Below are 19678 nucleotides of genomic sequence, written 5' to 3'. Positions count from 1 at the left end.
GATAATGAGCTGAATCACGTACTTCTGACATGTCTCTTTTCATACAGATTACATAAACACAGCATTTTTGTTTTCAATATGACTTACATGATGTAAAACCTTACATTTCAACGTTTCTTAAAACAAGTCTAATTTTATTGTGATTAGTATTCACTAAGTTATAGTTCATTTTCTGAGAACTATCACATTAAACTTTGTTCAGAGGGAGAGGACAAATCATGCATCATTTTAGTTTACTTTATTTTGCAAAAAGCACAACATTTTGTTTTTACTCTGAGTGTATACAAATAAAAGAAGATTGTAATACAACTAATGTTCTTAAGTGTAGGAAGGAAGGGGACAGGGTCGGCATTCAACTGCTGACTGAGCTTTATTTCAAGAATTAGAAACGTCCAACAAAAACTGTGCAAGGCACAACAGCAAATAAAATAATCCACAAAGGGCTTCACTCCAGTCACGGCATATACAATCCACAAAGGGCTTCACTCCTGGTCACGGCTGTACAATCCACAATGGGCTTCACTCCAGTTAGTCGTGCACCAGCTGCTCAGTCAGCAGTTCCCCTCTCTCTCACCGACTCCTGCTTCTCGCGGCGTTTTAACCTGTCTCCGCGCCAATTACTGAAATGAGAAACAGGTGTTCGTGATTTACATTTAACTCGCTCACTCACCAAAGATCTCCCGATGCTCTCTCCCGCCGCAGACCTCGCTAAACCACGCCCCCCTCGCCACATACCCCCACCGCCCGACTCAGGCCGGGGAGCCGTCCGGCCTGCAGCCCCCCCCCCCATTTCTGGAGAGGAAATCGGCCACAGCCATCTGAACACCCGGCCTGTGGACCACCTTGAACTTAAAAGGCTGTAATGCCAGATACCAACGAGTGATCCGCGCATTGGTATTCTTCATGCGGTGGAGCCACTGCAGGGGAGCGTGGTCCGAACAGAGAGTGAATTCCCGTCCCAGGAGATAATAGCGGAGGGTGAGGACGGCCCACCTAATAGCCAAACACTCTTTCTCAACGGTGCTGTACTTAGCTTCTCTCTTTGAGAGCTTACGGCTAATGTACAGCACCGGCCGTTCCTCACCCTCTATCTCCTGGGACAGGACAGCACCCAGCCCCCTGTCCGACGCGTCAGTCTGCAACAGAAAAGGGAGAGAAAAATCAGGAGAGTGAAGCAATGGCCCGCCACATAGAGCAGCCTTCACCTGGGTGAAGGCCTGCTGGCACAGCTCCGTCCACTGGACCGTATCTGGCGCATCCTTTTTGGTTAGATCAGTCAACGAGCTGGTGAGGGCCGAATAATTAGGAACAAACCTCCTATAATATCCCGCCAGCCCGAGGAACTGTCTAACCTCCTTTTTGGTCTTGGGGCGCGGACAGGTCGCAATCGCTGCCGTCTTATCAATTTGGGGACGCACCTGTCCATGCCCCAAGTGGAAGCCCAGATACCTTACTTCCACGCGCCCAATCGCACACTTCTTCGGGTTGGCCGTGAGCCCGGCTCCCCTCAGCGATCTCAGGACGGCCCTCAAATGCTGCATATGCCGCTGCCAGTCATTACTGAAGATAATAATATCGTCCAGATAGGCAGCAGCATATGCACCATGGGGCCGCAAAATTTTATCCATGAGACGCTGAAAGGTAGCCGGTGCCCCGAACAACCCGAACGGAAGGGTGACGAATTGGTGTAATCCAAACGGCGTCGTGAAAGCTGTCTTTTCTTTGGATAATGGCGACAAGGGGATCTGCCAATACCCTTTCGTTAAGTCCAGTGTCGAATAAAATCGAGCCGTACCTAGCCGGTCAAGCAACTCGTCCACCCGAGGCATTGGATACGCGTCGAATTTCGACACTGCGTTCACCTTGCGATAGTCCACACAGAACCGAACTGAACCGTCCGTCTTGGGAATCAAAACTATCGGGCTCGCCCAGTTACTGCTGGACTCTTCTATTACTCCCATTTCAAGCATAGCTTCTAATTCTGCCTGAACTACATTTTTCTTGTGTTCAGGCAATCTATACGGCCGGCTGCGAACCACCACGCCCGGCTCTGTCTCGATGTGGTGCTGAATGAGGTTTGTACGGCCCGGTAGGGGAGAAAACACGTCTGCAAACTCTGCTTGTAACTTGGATAAATCAGTGAGCTGTGAGGGCGAGAGGTGATCTCCCCCCGGGGCCAGAGCGAGGGACTGTTTTTTGACATTCGCCTCTGGCCCGAGATCATCCTCTCCGCTAATCACCGTCGCCAGCATCACTGATTCCGCCTCATTCCATTTTTTAAGGAGATTGAGGTGGTAAATCTGACGTGCTCCTCTCCTATCGGAACGCACAACCTCATAATCGAGCTCACCAACTTGCCGTGTCACCACAAACGGTCCTTGCCACTTTGCAAGTAATTTCGAGCTTGAAGTGGGAGCAATACAAGTACTTTATCTCCCGGTGAAAATTTGCGCAAGTTAGCTCCCCTGTTATACAGCTGGCTCTGTCTGTGCTGGGCTTGTAACAAATTCTCCATAGACAGCCGCCCCAACGTGTGGAGTTTTGCTCTCAAGTCCAGCACATACTGAATTTCATTTTTGGCCTGAGATGGTCCGTCCTCCCAAGTCTCTCTTAGGACGTCTAATACCCCCGGGGCTGGCGTCCAAAGAGAAGCTCGAAGGGGGAAAACCCCGTGGAGGCTTGCGGGACCTCTCGCACTGCAAATAACAGAGGTTCTAACCACTTATCCCAATTTTTGGCGTCCTCTTGAACGAATTTACGAATCATGGATTTAAGCGTGCGATTAAACCGTTCGACCAGGCCGTCCGTTTGTGGGTGAAAGACGCTGGTACGCACGGATTTAATGCCCAACAATTCGTAAAGTTCGCGTAACGTGCGTGACATAAACGCCGTGCCTTGATCAGTGAGGATTTCTTTCGGAAACCCCACTCGGGAGATTAAACTAAACAGTGCATCCGCAACACTCTTAGCGGAAATGTTGCGGAGTGGCACTGCTTCAGGATATCGCGTTGCATAATCCACAATGACTAATGCAAAGCGATGCCCTCTTGCTGATCGCTCTAATGGCCCGATGAGGTCCATACCAATTCTTTCGAAGGGGACCTGCATTAATGGGAGGGGGCGCAACGGCGCTTTTGGGGTGGCCGGTGGGTTAACCAACTGACATTCCCGACAAGACGCGCACCACCTGCGCACATTCTCGTGAATGCCCGGCCAAAAGAATCGGGTCATGAGACGATTTAGTGTTGCCGTTTGTCCTAAATGCCCAGCCATCGGATTAGAATGAGCCGCGTGGAAAAGCATTTCCCTGCGGCTCCTTGGAACTAATAATTGGGTCGTATCTTCTTTTGTCTGAGTGTCTTGGGTCACTCGATACAACCTATCTTTTATGATCGCAAAATACGGATAAGAAAGTGGACGCCCAGGCTGGAGAGGCTGACCATCGATGGTGCTGACCTTTTCAAACGCGTTTTTTAGCGTCTCATCGTGAGACTGTTCCAGGGGAAAGTCATCGCGATCCGAAAGAATAAGTCTTCCAATTTCGCTCTGTTCCCCTGAAGCTGAACTCACCGGTCCCTGATCAGTCTCTCCCGCCTGCACTCGCATCTCCTTATCCCGCGATTTTTCCCCCCAAGAGGCATCCGAGCATAAACACCCCAATAATTTATTAAATGCAGGCCAATTCGTCCCCAAAATTATCGGATGCCGGAGGTGCGGATTAACTGCCACCTCCACACTATGCTTTTGACCCCTAAATTGAATAATGACGGGCACTAACGGATATTTCACCACATCCCCGTGCACACACCTCACCTTAACCAAGCGGCCTGTATCCAATGCCCCGGACGAAATCAGGCTTTGATGCACCGAGGTTTGGTTACATCCTGAGTCCGCCAAAGCCTGATATGTACCCCCCTTGACACTCACAGGTATTTGGTACTCGCCAGCTTGACTGGGGGCAGCCTGCGGATCGTCCGGGACCCGGATCAACGTCCCAACCTCCATCACTGGACACCTGTCCACAAAGTGCTCCGGGTCCCCGCAACGCCAACAGGCCGGCCCAGACCTGCCCGCCGCTCTTGTGGCAGGGAGCGGGTTAAATGGTTGACGCGGAGAGAGGGGAGAAGCAGGAGCGGAGTCCGGCCCGGCAGCAGGGAGTCCCGCCCCCCTTGGCGGGGCTCTTGGTCCATAATACGGGCCCTGTTCCGTTCCACCCCGCCCCCGGGGCGGAACACGTGGCGGGCCGGGCGGACGAGACCTGGGTAGAGGGACAGGTTTAGAGAGAGAGGGGGAATTAAAAGAAGGAGAGAGAGAGGCGGATGGTAGGGGTTCGCCGACCCCTTGGCACGCCACCATGTGGTCCTCCGCCAGTTCGATGGCTGAGTCCAGCGACGTGGGGCGGTGGCACTGGACCCACTCGGCTGTTTTCTTGGGGAGCCGAGTGATAAACTGCTCCAGTACCACGCGATCGATAATCCGGTCCACGTCGCTTCCCTCAGCCAGTAGCCATTTGCGGCACGAGTCCCGGAGCTGTTGGGCCAACACGAAGGGCCGGCCGAAGGTTGTCAAAGACCAGGAGGTTCTCTGCTGGCAGCTGCTGCGCCGCCACCTGCGATTCCCCCGAGAGGAGGGGGACCAGCCTCATGGCCCATTGGTCCCGCGGCCAGCCACTTGCCTCGGCTGACCGCTCAAACAAGTCGAGGAAGGCCTCGGGGTCGTCAGACGGCCCCATTTTGTTCAACGGCAGGTGGGTAGGCGCAGCCGGCTGCCCGATGGTCTCCTGGCGAACCTCCCGGTCAATCCAGCTCCGGAACCTCTCGCGGTCCTCCTGCTGGGCCTGCACGATGGCTTGAAAGCGACGTTCTTGGTCGGTGCGCAGGTCCAGCAGGGCTTGATGTTGTTCCTGATGCAGGACCGCGAGGGACGCGATGACTTCTGCAAATGTCGATGGGGAGGACGAAGATTGCATGGCAGCGGCCACCCAGCTTCCTTCCCGGGTTTCGGCAACAGTGTAATACGACTAATGTTCTTAAGTGTAGGAAGGAAGGGGACAGGGTCGGCGTTCAACTGCTGACTGAGCTTTATTTCAAGAATTAGAAACGTCCAACAAAAACTGTGCAAGGCACAACAGCAAATAAAATAATCCACAAAGGGCTTCACTCCAGTCACGGCATATACAATCCACAAAGGGCTTCACTCCTGGTCACGGCTGTACAATCCACAATGGGCTTCACTCCAGTTAGTCGTGCACCAGCTGCTCAGTCAGCAGTTCCCCTCTCTCTCACCGACTCCTGCTTCTCGCGGCGTTTTAACCTGTCTCCGCGCCAATTACTGAAATGAGAAACAGGTGTTCGTGATTTACATTTAACTCGCTCACTCACCAAAGATCTCCCGATGCTCTCTCCCGCCGCAGACCTCGCTAAACCACGCCCCCCTCGCCACAAAGATATTCTGTCATTTCAATTGATATATTACTTATGTCTCTATGACAGAAAATGACGGAGTATTTTAAGCCTGTTTTGCTGCAATGTGAAAAAAAACTGCAAAACGCGCCGGCGCGTTATCAGACCTCAGGGTGTTAATGATCAAAGACTCTACTAGTTGACCAGACTCTCACAAATCCTTCAGATAAATCAGTTGACCGACTCCCTCCATTTTATATTAATTCTGAATTATTGAACAGCTCTTTTGGAGTGTTCTTAAATTGGTAATATAGTATTCTTAACTGGTGCCCCGTGTTACAAAAGGGGGAAGGGGTCATCTGATATACTCATAACCACACCTTAACCCCCTGGAGTCTGAGGCTGATTTGGGGCCTAGAGAAGTTTTGACATGCCCTGACATTTGTGCTTTTTTCAGTTGTTCATAAACATATTAATGACAAAGGTGTCATTACACTGTATTCAGCACAAACTAGGCTACCATAATATGTGAGGAACATGTATGCACGTTTGTGTTTTTGAAGGAATAACGTTTATGCGTGGTTATTGAAAAAACTAAAAAATTAAGTCACTGAAATAAGGCCAAAAATATATATTAAATCTGTGTTTACAAGACTTCTGGGTATTGGGGGTTGTAGGCTAGAGTTTTTGCTTCAAAATTATGTAAAAATTATAATGCCTACTTGTTCATATAAAACAATATATTGATTTAGTTTTTGTAAGACACTTTTTGTCAAGAAACACAGTATGCATGGAGGCATGAATCATCATGAATAATGGCTCATTTACACCTGAGAAGACAAAAGAAAATGCATAAAGAACCTCTAATGGTGCTGCATATTAATGAGGCCTTTCAGTCAGGTAGGCTGTGAAAAAAATCTCTGTAATCATGTCTCAGCTCAATTTAAAATAATGGTATTCTGTTATATTCTTTAAAATATAATGTATTTCTGTGATGCAAAGAGTCTGAATATAGGCTGTATATATTGGTTTAAAAGCATGCACATTTGGAGAAATATTGATGGATTCTCATATGTTTATGTCAAATGTCTATACAGAAGAGTTATATTTATTCTATATTCATTGTTATCACTATAAGCGCTGGATTCTGTGTTTCCAATTCATACTTGCAGCCGGAGGGCGCTCTGTACACCTTTAGTCCACAAATTATTCTAAAGAAGAAGAGGACATTTCAGGAATGGTGTTTTTAATTCACTGCAGCCGGAGGGCGCTCTGTGTGCACATTTAGTCCACAAATTATTCTATAGAAGAAGAAGAACCAGGAACTAACAGCATGTCTTCCAGAGGTCGCTAACATACAGGCTTTTACATACAGATAAACACTTTTCAAGACAATAAATGCATGATTGAGATGATGTATGCCTGTATTGACTTGAGAATTTGCGTCTGAATAGCGCTCGCTCCGTGAGCGTGGCCACATTAGCGGATAATGAGCTGAATCATGGACTTCTGACATGGCTCTCTTTTCATACAGATTACATAAACAGAATTTTTGTTTTCGATATGACTTACATGATTTAAAACCTGACATTTCAACGTGTCTTTAGACCCAAGTCTATTTTTTTTGTCATTAGTATTCACTAAGTTATAGTTCATTTTCTGAGAACTATCAGATTAAACTTTGTTCAGAGGGAGAGGACAAATCATGCATCATTTTAGTTTTCTTTATTTTGCAAAAAGCACAACATTTTGTTTTTACTCTGAGTGTATACAAATAAAAGAAGATATTCTATAGTTTCAATTAATATATTACTTATGTCTCTATGACAAAAAATGACGGAGTATTTTAAGTCTGTTTTGCTGCAATGTGAAAAATAACCTGAAAATGCGCCGGCGCGTTAATGGACCTCAGGGAGTTAAGTGACACGTGATCAAAAATCACTACGTCACCGGTGAATGGAGTAAAAATCACTACAGGTGTGCAGACATGGAATCCTGCTGCAAGGCTTGAATCACTATTGTGGTGAAATATATGCCTACCCAATGTTCCTGCAGAAGGAGCTGGCACAAGCTGCAAATGTAACATTCTTTTGTATGGACATTGCTTGCAGGTAGATAGACATTGCCAAATGACAACTGAAGTTTTTACTGATGTTTTACAGTTACTAATCTATGCCATGCATGGGAATAACACCATGACTAGCTAAAAATATTAAGGTTGACTTCCATTCATAATGCAAAATATACCAGCAAAGGGATTCTGTCACGGAAAAATAAGGCAGATGCAAGTGCAAGTTATTAATCTAATTTATTGAGCTTCACACCAGGTAAACACAGTCGAAGTGGAAGACAGCAGAAGAGCGATGACGCAGGGACTTCGATGGGCCGTGGAACAGGTGAGTGAAGATCGTGGTTGAAGGTCCGTGGTGAGTGAAGATCGTGGTTGAAGGTCCGTGGTGAGTGAAGATCAATGTGAAGTAATCCAACGAATAACCAGAGACAGGAACACGACGACACGAAGAGTTCAGATCCAACAGGAAACACACACGAGGAACACAGGAACAACACGGGGAACTCCATACAACGATCTGACAAACATGAGACGAAAGACAGGGCATTAAATATGCTGAGGTGATAAGGAACAGCTGCAACGCCCACATGAACCGATTACGTGACAAAACACACGCACACAAGACCACAGGATGAGACAGCGGATCAGCAACTGTGACAGTACCCCCCCTCCTTGGAACGCCTCACGGCGTTCCCAGGAGCACCTACCTGTCGATTGTAATCATCGATAAGGGTGTGATCCAGGATGTCCCTAGCAGGTACCCAACTTCTCTCCTCCGGATCATAACCTTCCCAGTCCACCAAGTACTGGAATTCGCATCCCCTCCTTCTCGAGTTCAGAATACGATTAACCGAATATGTGGGTTCCCCGTCTACGAGTCGCGGTGGTGGGGGAACCGGAGTCGGCGGATTAATGTGTGAATGAAACACAGGCTTGATTTTGGACACATGAAAGGCGGGGTGAATCCTCCTGTACGCTGGAGGAAGTTTGAGACGGACTGCCACCGGACTAATGATCTTGGTGACAGGGAACGGGCCGATGAATTTTGGAGCAAGCTTATTAGAGACGGAGCGGAGCAGAATGTTCTTGGTAGAAAGCCACACTTCTTGACCCACAACGTATACGGGAGGCTTCGACCGGTGGCGATCGGTCTTAGCCTTGGTGCGCGCCCCCACTTGGAGAAGAGTCTCGCGGGCTCTATTCCAAGTGCGGTGGCACCTCTGGACGAAGGCGTGAGCGGCGGGGACCGCGACTTTGGATTCCAGACTGGGAAAGATAGGTGGCTGGTAACCTAAACTACATTCAAACGGCGAGAGGCCCGTGGAAGACACTGGTAATGAATTATGGGCGTACTCCACCATAGAGAGTTGTTGACTCCAGGAGGAAGGATTCTTGGAGACCAAACATCGCAACGTTCTCTCCAAATCCTGGTTGGCTCTCTCGGTTTGGCCATTGCTCTGAGGATGGAACCGAGACGAAAGACTGACCGTCGCCCCCAGTAACTTACAAAACTCCTGCCAAAATTTGGACACAAATTGGGGCCCCCTGTCGGAAACCACGTCCATCGGGAGGCCATGTAACTGAAAGACGTGATCTACGACAGCTACCGCTGTTTCCTTAGCAGAGGGTTATTTAGGCAAGGGGATGAAATGAGTCGCCTTCGAGAACCGGTCCACTATGGTCAAAACAACCGTGTTCCCCTGGGAGGGTGGGAGGGCGGTGACAAAATCTAGTGCAATGTGGGACCAGAAGGGACAGACAGCGGTTGGAGTAACCCATCTGGGGGTCGATTGGAAGTCTTACCAGTGGCACAAACCGAGCAAACCAAAACAAAACTGCGAACGTCACAAGCCATAGCAGGCCACCAGAATCATTGCTTGACCAAAAAATTGGTACGATTAACCCCTGGATGACAGGCCACGTTGGAACAATGCCCCCACTTGATAACATTGGACCTTAACCTCTCCAGCACAAACAAACGATTCGGTGGGCACCCGGGCGGAGGCGTTACCCCTTCTGAGGCCGACTTGACCTTCGATTCGATCTCCCATGTCAGAGTGGAGACCACTAATGTCTCGGGAAGAATACACTCGGGAGTAGACGGGCGTTCGGAAGGATCAAAAATACGAGATAAAGAATCGGGTTTGATGTTTTTAGATCCCGGGCGGTACGAGAGTGAAAAGTCAAAACGTCCGAAAAAAAGTGCCCACCGAGCCTGCCTGGAGTTAAGTCTTTTGGGAGTGTGAGAGATGCAACCTCAAGCAGGAGTCACTAGCTTTTGTGACCTCTTTTGGAGGAAAAGCCACCGTCTCGACTGCCAACGGAAAGGAGAGAGTCCTGCTGACAAGTTCAGCGTTAACGACTTATCCGCGCGCCTCCGGACTCAGCAGTATGTTTAACGACTAACGAGGCCATAGAAGACCACTTTCTGCAGCCGGCACTTTTTGAGATGGTTAACGTGGATGGATTCCTTCAGTCAATCAAGCCTGCGGATGCGAGACGTGCTTTTGGTGCAGATGAGCAGGAGAATGGCGATGCAGAAGAAAGCTCGGCACCACTGGGAGAAATTGACCCTCAGCTGGCAGAAGCAGTTAACACACAGTTGGCAGAAGTTGACACTCAGCTGGCAGACCAAGCCATGGTTTGGTGGCAGATCAAGTTGAAGCAGAGATCGTTGAGGAACGCGAGGTGCAGCTGACAGAGCGAGTTGAAGAGGAGCCCGCTGAGGGCAGCGGAGCGGCGTCTTAAGACTCTGTGGCTTTTTAAGCAATTAATGTTCTGAGTTCAGGTTCATTAAGATGTATGTAAAATAGTAAAATGTATCGTTGATCATAGTGTGTATATAGAAGAACTTGTATAAAAAGAACATGCCTCAATTTGAGTACAGCTTCCGAACTTAGGTTTGTGGTGAAATGGGTGGCAATCGTCATAATCAATCCAACGAAGATTTGGGCTGCGCGCCACACAAGTGTTTTGGTGTTTATAAGATTTAATAAACGTTCTGATTTATTGTCGAATAAATATTTCGTTTATGAAGACATAACTTTGTATTATGTAATCCCATTTGCATTGTTAGCTTATTTAACTGGACTACATGTGTTCAGAATGAACTTTAAATAAATGAATCATGGTGTACAAAATAAAGATGTTGAGACGAAAAGTAAATTATACCTAAATAACTTGTAATATTTGGTGGTTTTATTGGCTACACGTGTTCGTACCTAGTGATGGGTGTACGTGTGATGGGACTAAAGTATTATTGAAATGTTTTTACATGAATGCTTTATGTATGTACTTTTATTGTTTATTTATCAGTGTCTTTGTATCGCCATATTTTGCTCTCTTTGACAAACTCTTGATAGATTAATCCATATGCCAGCGTGATAGGCTGATTAAGGAAAGGGTGGAGACTGTTGCCCTTTAAGAGCACACTGTGGAGACTGCGAGAGTGTGCCCCTATTGGAAGACGTTCAGTCACGTGCTGGTACAAGGGAAGTTGCCGTCTGGCGGTAGAACGACGGTGACGCAGAGTAAATCCATCTACGGCTCTGCAGAGAGTGCGAGTGATTCGAGGTGTAGTGAACACGACGGTGACGCAGAGTAAATCCATTCACAACGCTGGAATTCATCTGGACTGGGTAGTGAAAATCGCTACCCGGTCATATTGTGAGTACCACTACAATAACTGCTGTATTGAACGAGATTGCTGGATAAAGACTCTTGTTGTTCATCCTCATCTATCTTTTAATTAGTAAAGACTGAGATAATTAAGTGCCAGTGTGCCAGCCTATAGTCACTACTTCTTTTTTTATTTATTTTTTTCATTTAGTGCTGTGGTACTGGGTTTTGATGTATTGTGCTGTGGTTGGTTATTGTGTGCATGAGTGTGAGTTAGGGCTGGGCGATATATCGCATACGATTGTCACGCGCATTTAGTCAGTAAAGCCGGTTCCCTGATTACCGCGAAATCGCCATCACCTGCTTTCAAATGGAGCGGCATTTAATAGACAGAGCCGTAGATCACTGACAAGCCACGCAATATCGCCTTCATTATCGAAGATGAATCGCCTTCGATAATGAACACGATATTGCGTGGCTTGTCAGTGATCCACGGCTCTGTCTATTAAATGCCGCTCCATTTGAAAGCAGGTGATGGCGATTTAGCGGTAATCAGGGAACCGGCTTTACTGACGAAATGCGCGTGACAATCGCATGCGATATATCGCCCAGCCCTAGTGTGAATAGTAATTGGGTTGCTGGATTGCTTTTATTGGACTGGAGATACTGGCAGTTGTTTCTTATGTTTTCTAGTTAACTGCTGGCCAGATTTTGTGGAGGCCCTTGCCACTGTGGGACTGAAACAAGACACTTGCTCTGACCTGAAGAGAATCGGACTGTTCCCAAAGACCAAAACTTCTTGCTGCATTCGTCTAAAGATAAATCACACTGCTACATTCTTCCACAGACTGAATACTTTGCTGCATTTTCCTCATTCATAATATTTTATTTATTTATTTATTTATTTTTATGTGTGTCACCAGCCAATAGCCTACTGTAAGAAATAAAGGCCAAAACACAGGCAAAACACTTAAACTTGGGGTTTTTTATTCTCGACTGTGACCAAAGGGACACAGCATTAAAAAAATAGCTTTGGCTTTTGGGGTTGGAGATGAATGAGTTTACAGAATAGACAAAAATGTTTAGAAATAAAAAATAAGATAAGAATTGGTTTCCACTCTCCAAATTATAAGAATCAATGTGGCATTTAAAGACAACAAAAACAGAAAGACAACGGTAATGGCCTTTACACCCCTGAAATTAAAACAGTAGCATATATAAGGCCACATGCATCATTCAACTATCACTGAATTGTCACAGTATTATCTTTATCATAGATAAAGTCTTGAATTTTAAGGGGAGAACACCCATCTAACATTCAAGGTAAAAAAATAAATACATACAATAAATAATACGCAAATACAAAAAGCATATGAGTATGGTTCTCCAGTGGATGTGAGGAGAAAAAACATTTAGTAAGCTTTATAAATACAGTAACATTACTAAACGCTCATTACGTGCCATTGGGGTTCTGGCATTCAGCTCAGTGAAACGTCCCAAGGCCATTCTTAAATCACGTGACCACAAGCCATTTATATCAGATTACCGTTATTCATTCATATCAGATGACCATTGTGATTTACTACAGTACACTTGACCTATTGTCCCCTCAACATTTATTTCGCAATTTACCTCACTCAACGACAGTAGCCACAGTTCACACTGTCAAAAACAAGATATGCGCTCATATGTACTCATCGACTTTAATGCATTAGGGCATTGGTTCTTAATTCTACACCACAAAATTACACATTATGGATGTCTCTCTCATCTATCGTGCTATTTAGAGCTTCTATTATATGAGTTGAATCATATGAGACATCCAAAATGCACAATGCAAGGGGCTTCCAGGACTGGAGTTGAGAACCACTGCATTTAGCACGTTAGTACAATGTACTTTGTTTTGTTAATGTCTCAGCACCATGGCTTGCAAAAAACAATCGTACTGGACATTGCAAAGAAAAGCCGAAGAGATGGACAAACAACTGCAGTCAATGCAAGCAATATCATCACCATCATGGAGGGAGGAGTATGGTAGCATGCAAAGTGACACAAGCAGCACCGTTGATGATGAACATGATGTCGAATTTATGGATTGTCTGTCCCAAATCGATGAACCTGAATGCGTTACCATGGCACATGCTTTATATAGTAGTGAATCTAACACAGACTCAGACACAGAGTTGGAACTGCATCTAAGTTCCCTGGATGATGACTTGGCAACAGAACCTAAAATAACGCATGTGGCACTAAATTCATTACTCAATATCCTTCGTGAGCATGATTTGAATCTGCCAAAAGATGCCAGGACACTATTAGGAACAGTGTGTTCCAACAGATCTGAAATACAGAACAAGGCTGGTGGCCAGTACTATCATTTTGGCCTTCTTTAATCTATTTCAGGGGTACTCTACAAGAACATGGACATTCTGAGAAACATGAGCAATTTGGAGCTCCAAGTGAACATTGATGGTCTGCCTCTCTATAAGAGTTCAGCAAATCAATTCTGGCCTATTCTCGGAACTGTTCAAAACTTGGTGCATGAGGAACCGGTGACAATAGGTTTATTTTGTGGTGCTGGCAAACCTAGCTCACTGGATGAGTATCTCCAAGACTTCATCTGTGAAATAAAATAATTGGGTAAGGGTTTTGAATTTGAGGGAGTTAAGTTAACACTAAAGATTACCTCGATGGTTTGTGACGCACCTGCACGTGCATTTCTAAAAAAGGTCAAAGGACACACAGGCTACCATGGGTGCGAAAAGTGCATTCAGGATGGCGTTTACCTGGAGAATAGAATGACCTTCCCCAGAAATGACATGCCTCTTAGAAATGATGAGAGTTTCAGAAATAAAACCGATTCAGATCACCACCATGGCACCTCACCCCTGGAAGAAACCTTACTGGACATGGTCTGTGGATTTCCCCTTGATTACATGCACCTTGTGTGCCTTGGAGTCATGAGGCGGCTTCTCCTCTTGTGGCTTCGGCTGGGTCCTCTCACGTCCAGGCTGTCAGGATTCCAAGTCTCTGTTCTGACAGAAAGATTGCCCATGGAATTTGCACGCAAACCAAGGGCACTGAGGGAAATAGATCGATGGAAGGCGACTGAATTTAGACAATTTTTATTGTACACAGGCCCGGTTATGCTAAAAGATCTACTCACCACAGAGGTGTACAAAAACTTTCTGCTATTTTTTGTTGGAATTTTCATCTTGAGCAGTAACAGCCTAATTGGAGATCACATTGACTATGCCAATGATATTCTGCGACTATTTGTCACACACTTTGGACAGCTATACGGCCCCAAATTCCTGTCCTACAATGTTCACTGTCTTGTACATCTTGCAGAAGATGCAAAGCACCACGGCGTCCTCGACAACTTCAGTGCTTTCAAGTACGAGGACCACCTGCACAAGCTGAAGAGACTCCTGCGGAAACCTACATGTCCACTGAGTCAGATTGTAAGAAGGTTCTCTGAAATGCAAAGGTGCAGCAAAGAAAAAGAGAAAAACAACCCACAGCTTCTCAGAAAACTACATACAGCTGGCCCTCTAACCGAATCTTTTCATGGAGCTTCACAGTACAAAGAAATAAAAACATGCTCTTACACTCTGAAACTGGACCAGGCTAATAGTTTGGTTTACATTGGCAGTAAAGTTTCAAAGCTGCAAAATATAATTTCAGTGAGGGATGAAATTTATGTGGCCTACAGTACCTTCAACAATCATGAACTTTTTTGACTATCCCCTTCCATCCTCGGCACTTGGTATTCATCGAGTTGATGACCTCTCAAGAACAACCAACTTATTTTGTTTCAGTTCCTCTTTTACACAAACAATAATTATTCTTTTTCCTTTTGAATGTATGTGTTTTTGTTTTGTTACATTTATTTTGTGTATTTGAATCATGCATATGAACAACTGAAATTTCATGAATGTTGTTAAACATTATGGGGCTCTAGGTTGTTGCAGCTTAAAAAAAAACCCCAAAAAAACAAAAAACAACAACAACATGTACCCGATAGTGGAGTTTGTGGGAGAAGGGACAACTGGACCTGTAGCAAAGTCCTGGTACCTTGGTGGCCTCCATTCAAAGACTTGGACCGGTTGCTAAAGAGTGTCAGGATGATGGAGGCACCACAGCCAGATAAAGGGTGGACCAAACATCAGGCCAGAATTCTGCACGAGTCAGGTAAGTTAAACTACACTGTAAATAACATTATTAAAAAACTTAAAACGAAATCACTAATACATGACATCCCATGGCCTAATGCTTTCGTGAATTGAGTTAAGATACTTCGTTTCTTTCAGCATCTTTTGACAATATTTCCAAAAAAATGGAAAAAGGCATGCTACACTTCTGACATTTCCGAATCTGAAATTCCTGGAAAAAGAATTTACAAGTTAGTTGTCAATGTTTTCTTTCAGTTGACAAACAGGGCAGTGTTATTACCCAACTAATCCCGCTTTGTAAAATAATTTAATTCCCTGATTTTGCTCTCGGAAAGAAAATATACTCATCAGATGATGAGCCTCATGATACCCCCCACAAAAAGAAGAAAATCAATAGAGAAAAAGTTCCACCAGCACCAAAAGCTCCAGTATTTCAAAAAATACATTGAATCTAGTAAATAAATGAATCTAGTTAAATGATTGCTAGACACAAGTGTGTATAACTGCTGAGTTCTTTTTTTTTTTTCAGGTCCTGTTGTACGACCTTTGCTTACACCAAGTAGAGCAGGGAAATCTTTCAGCAATTTGTGAGTTTACATTTATAAAACTGATATTTCTGATAGTTTTAAGCATTTTGCCCAAGAATGCTCCTTACCCAGCTTTACCCAAGCTTTAGTAAGGCTTTGTGTAGTACAAAGAAATGGTCTCAGGTTATGCATATAAAAGGGAATGGAAAGGGAATTTGTTTTGATGGAGGCAGACATCACACATTTACATACCAATTCTTTCAAAGCATTTGTTAATCACCACCAAAGGGCCATGGAAGAGCCACAGCAGGGCTATTTTGAGACTCTGCCAGCTGTCAAGGTAACTGGCTTTACATGTATCCTGTAACCACATGTAAAAGCTGTAATTATGCCAACTCAAACGTTAGGCTGACTCCATGACTGGGTGGGTCAAGTTTCTGATCACAAAATAAACAGTTAACATACAGTGCGTGCACAATCATTATGCAAGTCCATTGAGCATTTCGCTGTCCAATGATCATGCCTTAATTGTGCAATTTCTAGTACTGCATATTTTTTATGGGCATTTAATAATTTTTGACTTTCCAGTGAGTTAAATCTCTGGCCACGTTCACACGGTCAGTTTTTGAGATTGACAACTGCATTTACTTTCAGGTGTGAGTCTCGAAATGTCCTGTTCACACACAGCAACCCTGGAGCACTGTATGATCATGCAAGAGTCAAGCCCGTATTCTCTTACTAGTAACCATAGCGACAGTGACCAATGTAATATTAAAGATGGCGACGTCCATATAACTGAAAAGTCTTATCACTTTTGACATGACAAGATACCATTTGAACCGCAAGTTCATCCATCAAAACTTGAGTAACCAACAGCAGCATGTTAACACGCTAGCCGAGTCTTTGAAGGTGCCCTAGAACATTTTTTTTAAAAGATGTAATATAAGTCTAAGGTGTCCCCTGAATGTGTCTGTGAAGTTTCAGCTCAAAATACCCCATAGATTTTTTTTTATTCATTTTTTTAACTGTCTATTTTGGGGCATAATTAGAAATGAGCCGATTCAGGGTGTGTGGCCCTTTAAATCTTGTGCTCCACGCCCCAAGAGCTCGCGCTTGCCTTAAACAACATAAAAAAAGTTCAAACGGCTAATATAACCCTCAAAATGGATCTTTACAAAGTGCGCGTCATGCAGCATGTCTAATTGCGTAAGTACAGTGTTTATTTTGATGTTTACATTTGATTCTGAATAAGTTTAAGGCTATGCTCCGTGGCTAACGGCTAATGCTACACTGTTGGAGAGATTTATAAAGAATGAAGTTGTGTTTATGAATTATACAGACTGCAAGTGTTTAATAATGAAAATAGCGACGGCTCTTGTCTCCGTGAATACAGTAAGAAACAATGTTAACTTTAACCACATTTAACAGTACATTAGCAACATGCTAACGAAACATTTAGAAGGACAATTTACAAATATCACTAAAAATATCATGTTATCATGAATCAGGTCAGTTATCATTGCTCCATCTGCCATTTTTTGCTATTGTCCTTGCTTGCTTACCTAGTCTGATGATTCGGCTGTGCACATCCAGACGTGTAATCCCTTTTTATAATGTTGGGAACATGGGCTGGCATATGCAAATATTGGGGTCATACATATTAATGATCCTGACTGTTACGTAACAGTTGGTGTTATGTTGAGATTCGCCTGTTCTTCGGAGGTCGTGTAAACAAATGAGATTTATATAAGAAGGAGGAAACAATGGAGTTTGAGACTCACTGTATGTCATTTCCATGTACTGAACTCTTGTTATTTAACTATGCAAAGGTAAATTCAATTTTTGAATCTAGGGCACCTTTACATTTTCCTCGAAACTCTCTGAATTTATGCATAAATAAGCCAAACACGTCTGTTACAGGAACGACAAGCCTGGGATTTCAGTCATTTTTGCCAAAATGTGCAGTTATTTTGCCTTAGTAGGGCAGCTAGGGTTCCACATGATTACACCAGGTGTGCGGTACACCTGAAACTCATGATTGAGCAATTATAGGGCACCTTTAACCATTGCGCAAAAATGTCATGTCCTTTGCAGCATCTTGTGCATGACACAGCATCTGAATTTGGAAAAGACATTTTCTCACGACTTGCCTAACTACAAATCCCGCAACGTAAACAAGCGCATTGTCAGTTAGGGCCATTACATAGTCAACGCGAGAAACGCGAGCAAGCAACGCGAGCGACGCGCTCCCTTTCATAGTCAATACACCGCTCACGCAACAGGGGGTAGTAGAGTCGGGTGATATTCAGATCAAAATGGCAACTGAAGAGGAGTGTATTCTGTTGCAGATTTTACATCGGCGGCAACAAAGGCAACGCAGAGATAGACGGTGGTATGTTCGCCCTTTAAGTTCGCATAATTTTTCCTCTTCGCCCACCATTGTATTCAAACCTTCTTCTTCTGTAAACACAATATACTTGAATTAATGTACAATACTTGCAATGTCGCCCCCACCGACAACGCATAGTATTGCGTGCATCGGCGCGTCGCGTATCAAAAACTAGGACGACACATTTGGCTACGCACCGACGCATAATGGCGGCCGAAGCGTAACGATGCATAGCCTCGGGGACGCGTATGCGTACAGATGCGTTGACTATGAAACGGCCCTTAGGCACCCAAAGTTTGTTGCTAAATAGCTATGGTCCAACTCAACACCAGTGATATGCTCAAAGGGAGAGGATGCAATGTTGTTGTTATCGTCGTCCTCAGCTGGTACTACAGATGACATGTCAACAGCTGAGAGACATGTGGTGTCATCCTGTGGTTGAACGTTGCCTGTCTTCCCTGGAGCAATGCCACAGCGGACCATTAGTGACGACTAATCGATAATCTTTACAGCTCTAATGCAGTGCATGTGTAATCTCTTTACTCATTTATCCAGGTTTTCCCTTTAATTTCTCACCTATCTGTGCATGTTAAATGGATGCAACCTGACCTTGTTGAGAACATTTGTAAAAAAAAAAAAAAAGTCACAAGAACATTGAGTAGAAGGAAAGAGAAAGATAGCAATGCGGTAGACCTATGATGTGGAATCAAGTCAAGTCAAGTCAAATTTATTTATATAGCGCTTTTACAATTGGTAATTGTTTCAAAGCAGCTTTATATATTAGAAGCACAGAAAAAAGGGAAGTGGTTAAAAATAAGCTGTACAAACAAGCGTGGTAATATGTAACATATACAAGATGGTGCTACATTAAGCCAATGTCGGCTGACTCCCAGGGGTGGAAAAAAACCCCTAGGAGAAAACCCAGCGTGGGAAAAAAGTCCTAGGAGGGAAAAAACCCCTTGGAAGATATATATAATATATGTAAATGGATATGGAGATCAAAATCTGAATTATACATTTTTATTATAGAGATTAAAAATATATACGGATACGGAGATTTAAAAATCTGAATTATAGATGCAGCCAGAACTGGATCTGTAGGCCCATTGTCTCCTGGGCTACGTTGTAGTCAGGTCCAGACACAGGTTCTCCATCTGATCTGGATACGGCCTAGATCCAGCACCCGGCAAACCTCAGGATAAGCAGAGAGACAGATATTAGCGTAGATGCCATTCTTATTCTGATGTACAGGTATATCTAGTGTTATAGGAAATGTTCTCGGTTCCGGCCGACCTAATTATTGCAGCGTAACAATCCTTTAACGGATTTGAAAAAATGTTAATGTATTGATAATGTGTTATGTGTATGCAAGAGCAAAGAGATGTGTTTTTAGTCTAGATTTAAACTGACAGAGTGTGTCTGCTTCCTGAACAATGCTAGGAAGATTGTTCCAGAGTTTAGGTGCTAAATAGGAAAATGATCTGCCGCCTTCAGTT

At 44.6% G+C, this 19678-nt stretch overlaps 2 protein-coding genes across 2 annotated transcripts; one reads left to right on the top strand and one right to left on the bottom strand.

Annotated features, from left to right (window-relative positions):
• Nucleotides 1-354: 354 nt before the first annotated feature.
• On the bottom strand, nt 355-4969 carry LOC125250521. Its single transcript, XM_048163157.1, has 3 exons — nt 4672-4969; nt 3928-4640; nt 355-620 (listed from the first exon to the last, which is right to left on the bottom strand). Exons 1-3 carry the CDS (start codon nt 4967-4969, stop codon nt 618-620), a joined length of 1014 nt encoding a protein of 337 aa, XP_048019114.1. The 3' UTR covers nt 355-617.
• Nucleotides 4970-13381: 8412 nt separating this feature from the next.
• LOC125243345 lies at nt 13382-15635 on the top strand. The gene is made up of 2 exons (XM_048152937.1): nt 13382-15285; nt 15405-15635. Exon 1 carries the CDS (start codon nt 13782-13784, stop codon nt 14832-14834), a length of 1053 nt encoding a protein of 350 aa, XP_048008894.1. The 5' UTR covers nt 13382-13781; the 3' UTR covers nt 14835-15285; nt 15405-15635.
• The last annotated feature ends 4043 nt before the right edge of the window (nt 15636-19678 follow it).

The sequence above is a fragment of the Megalobrama amblycephala genome, linkage group LG1, assembly GCF_018812025.1.
Source record: "Megalobrama amblycephala isolate DHTTF-2021 linkage group LG1, ASM1881202v1, whole genome shotgun sequence".
Classification (NCBI taxonomy): domain Eukaryota; kingdom Metazoa; phylum Chordata; class Actinopteri; order Cypriniformes; family Xenocyprididae; genus Megalobrama; species Megalobrama amblycephala.
Note: the sequence above shows the minus strand (reverse complement) of the source record. Positions and strands in the feature narration are given on the sequence as shown.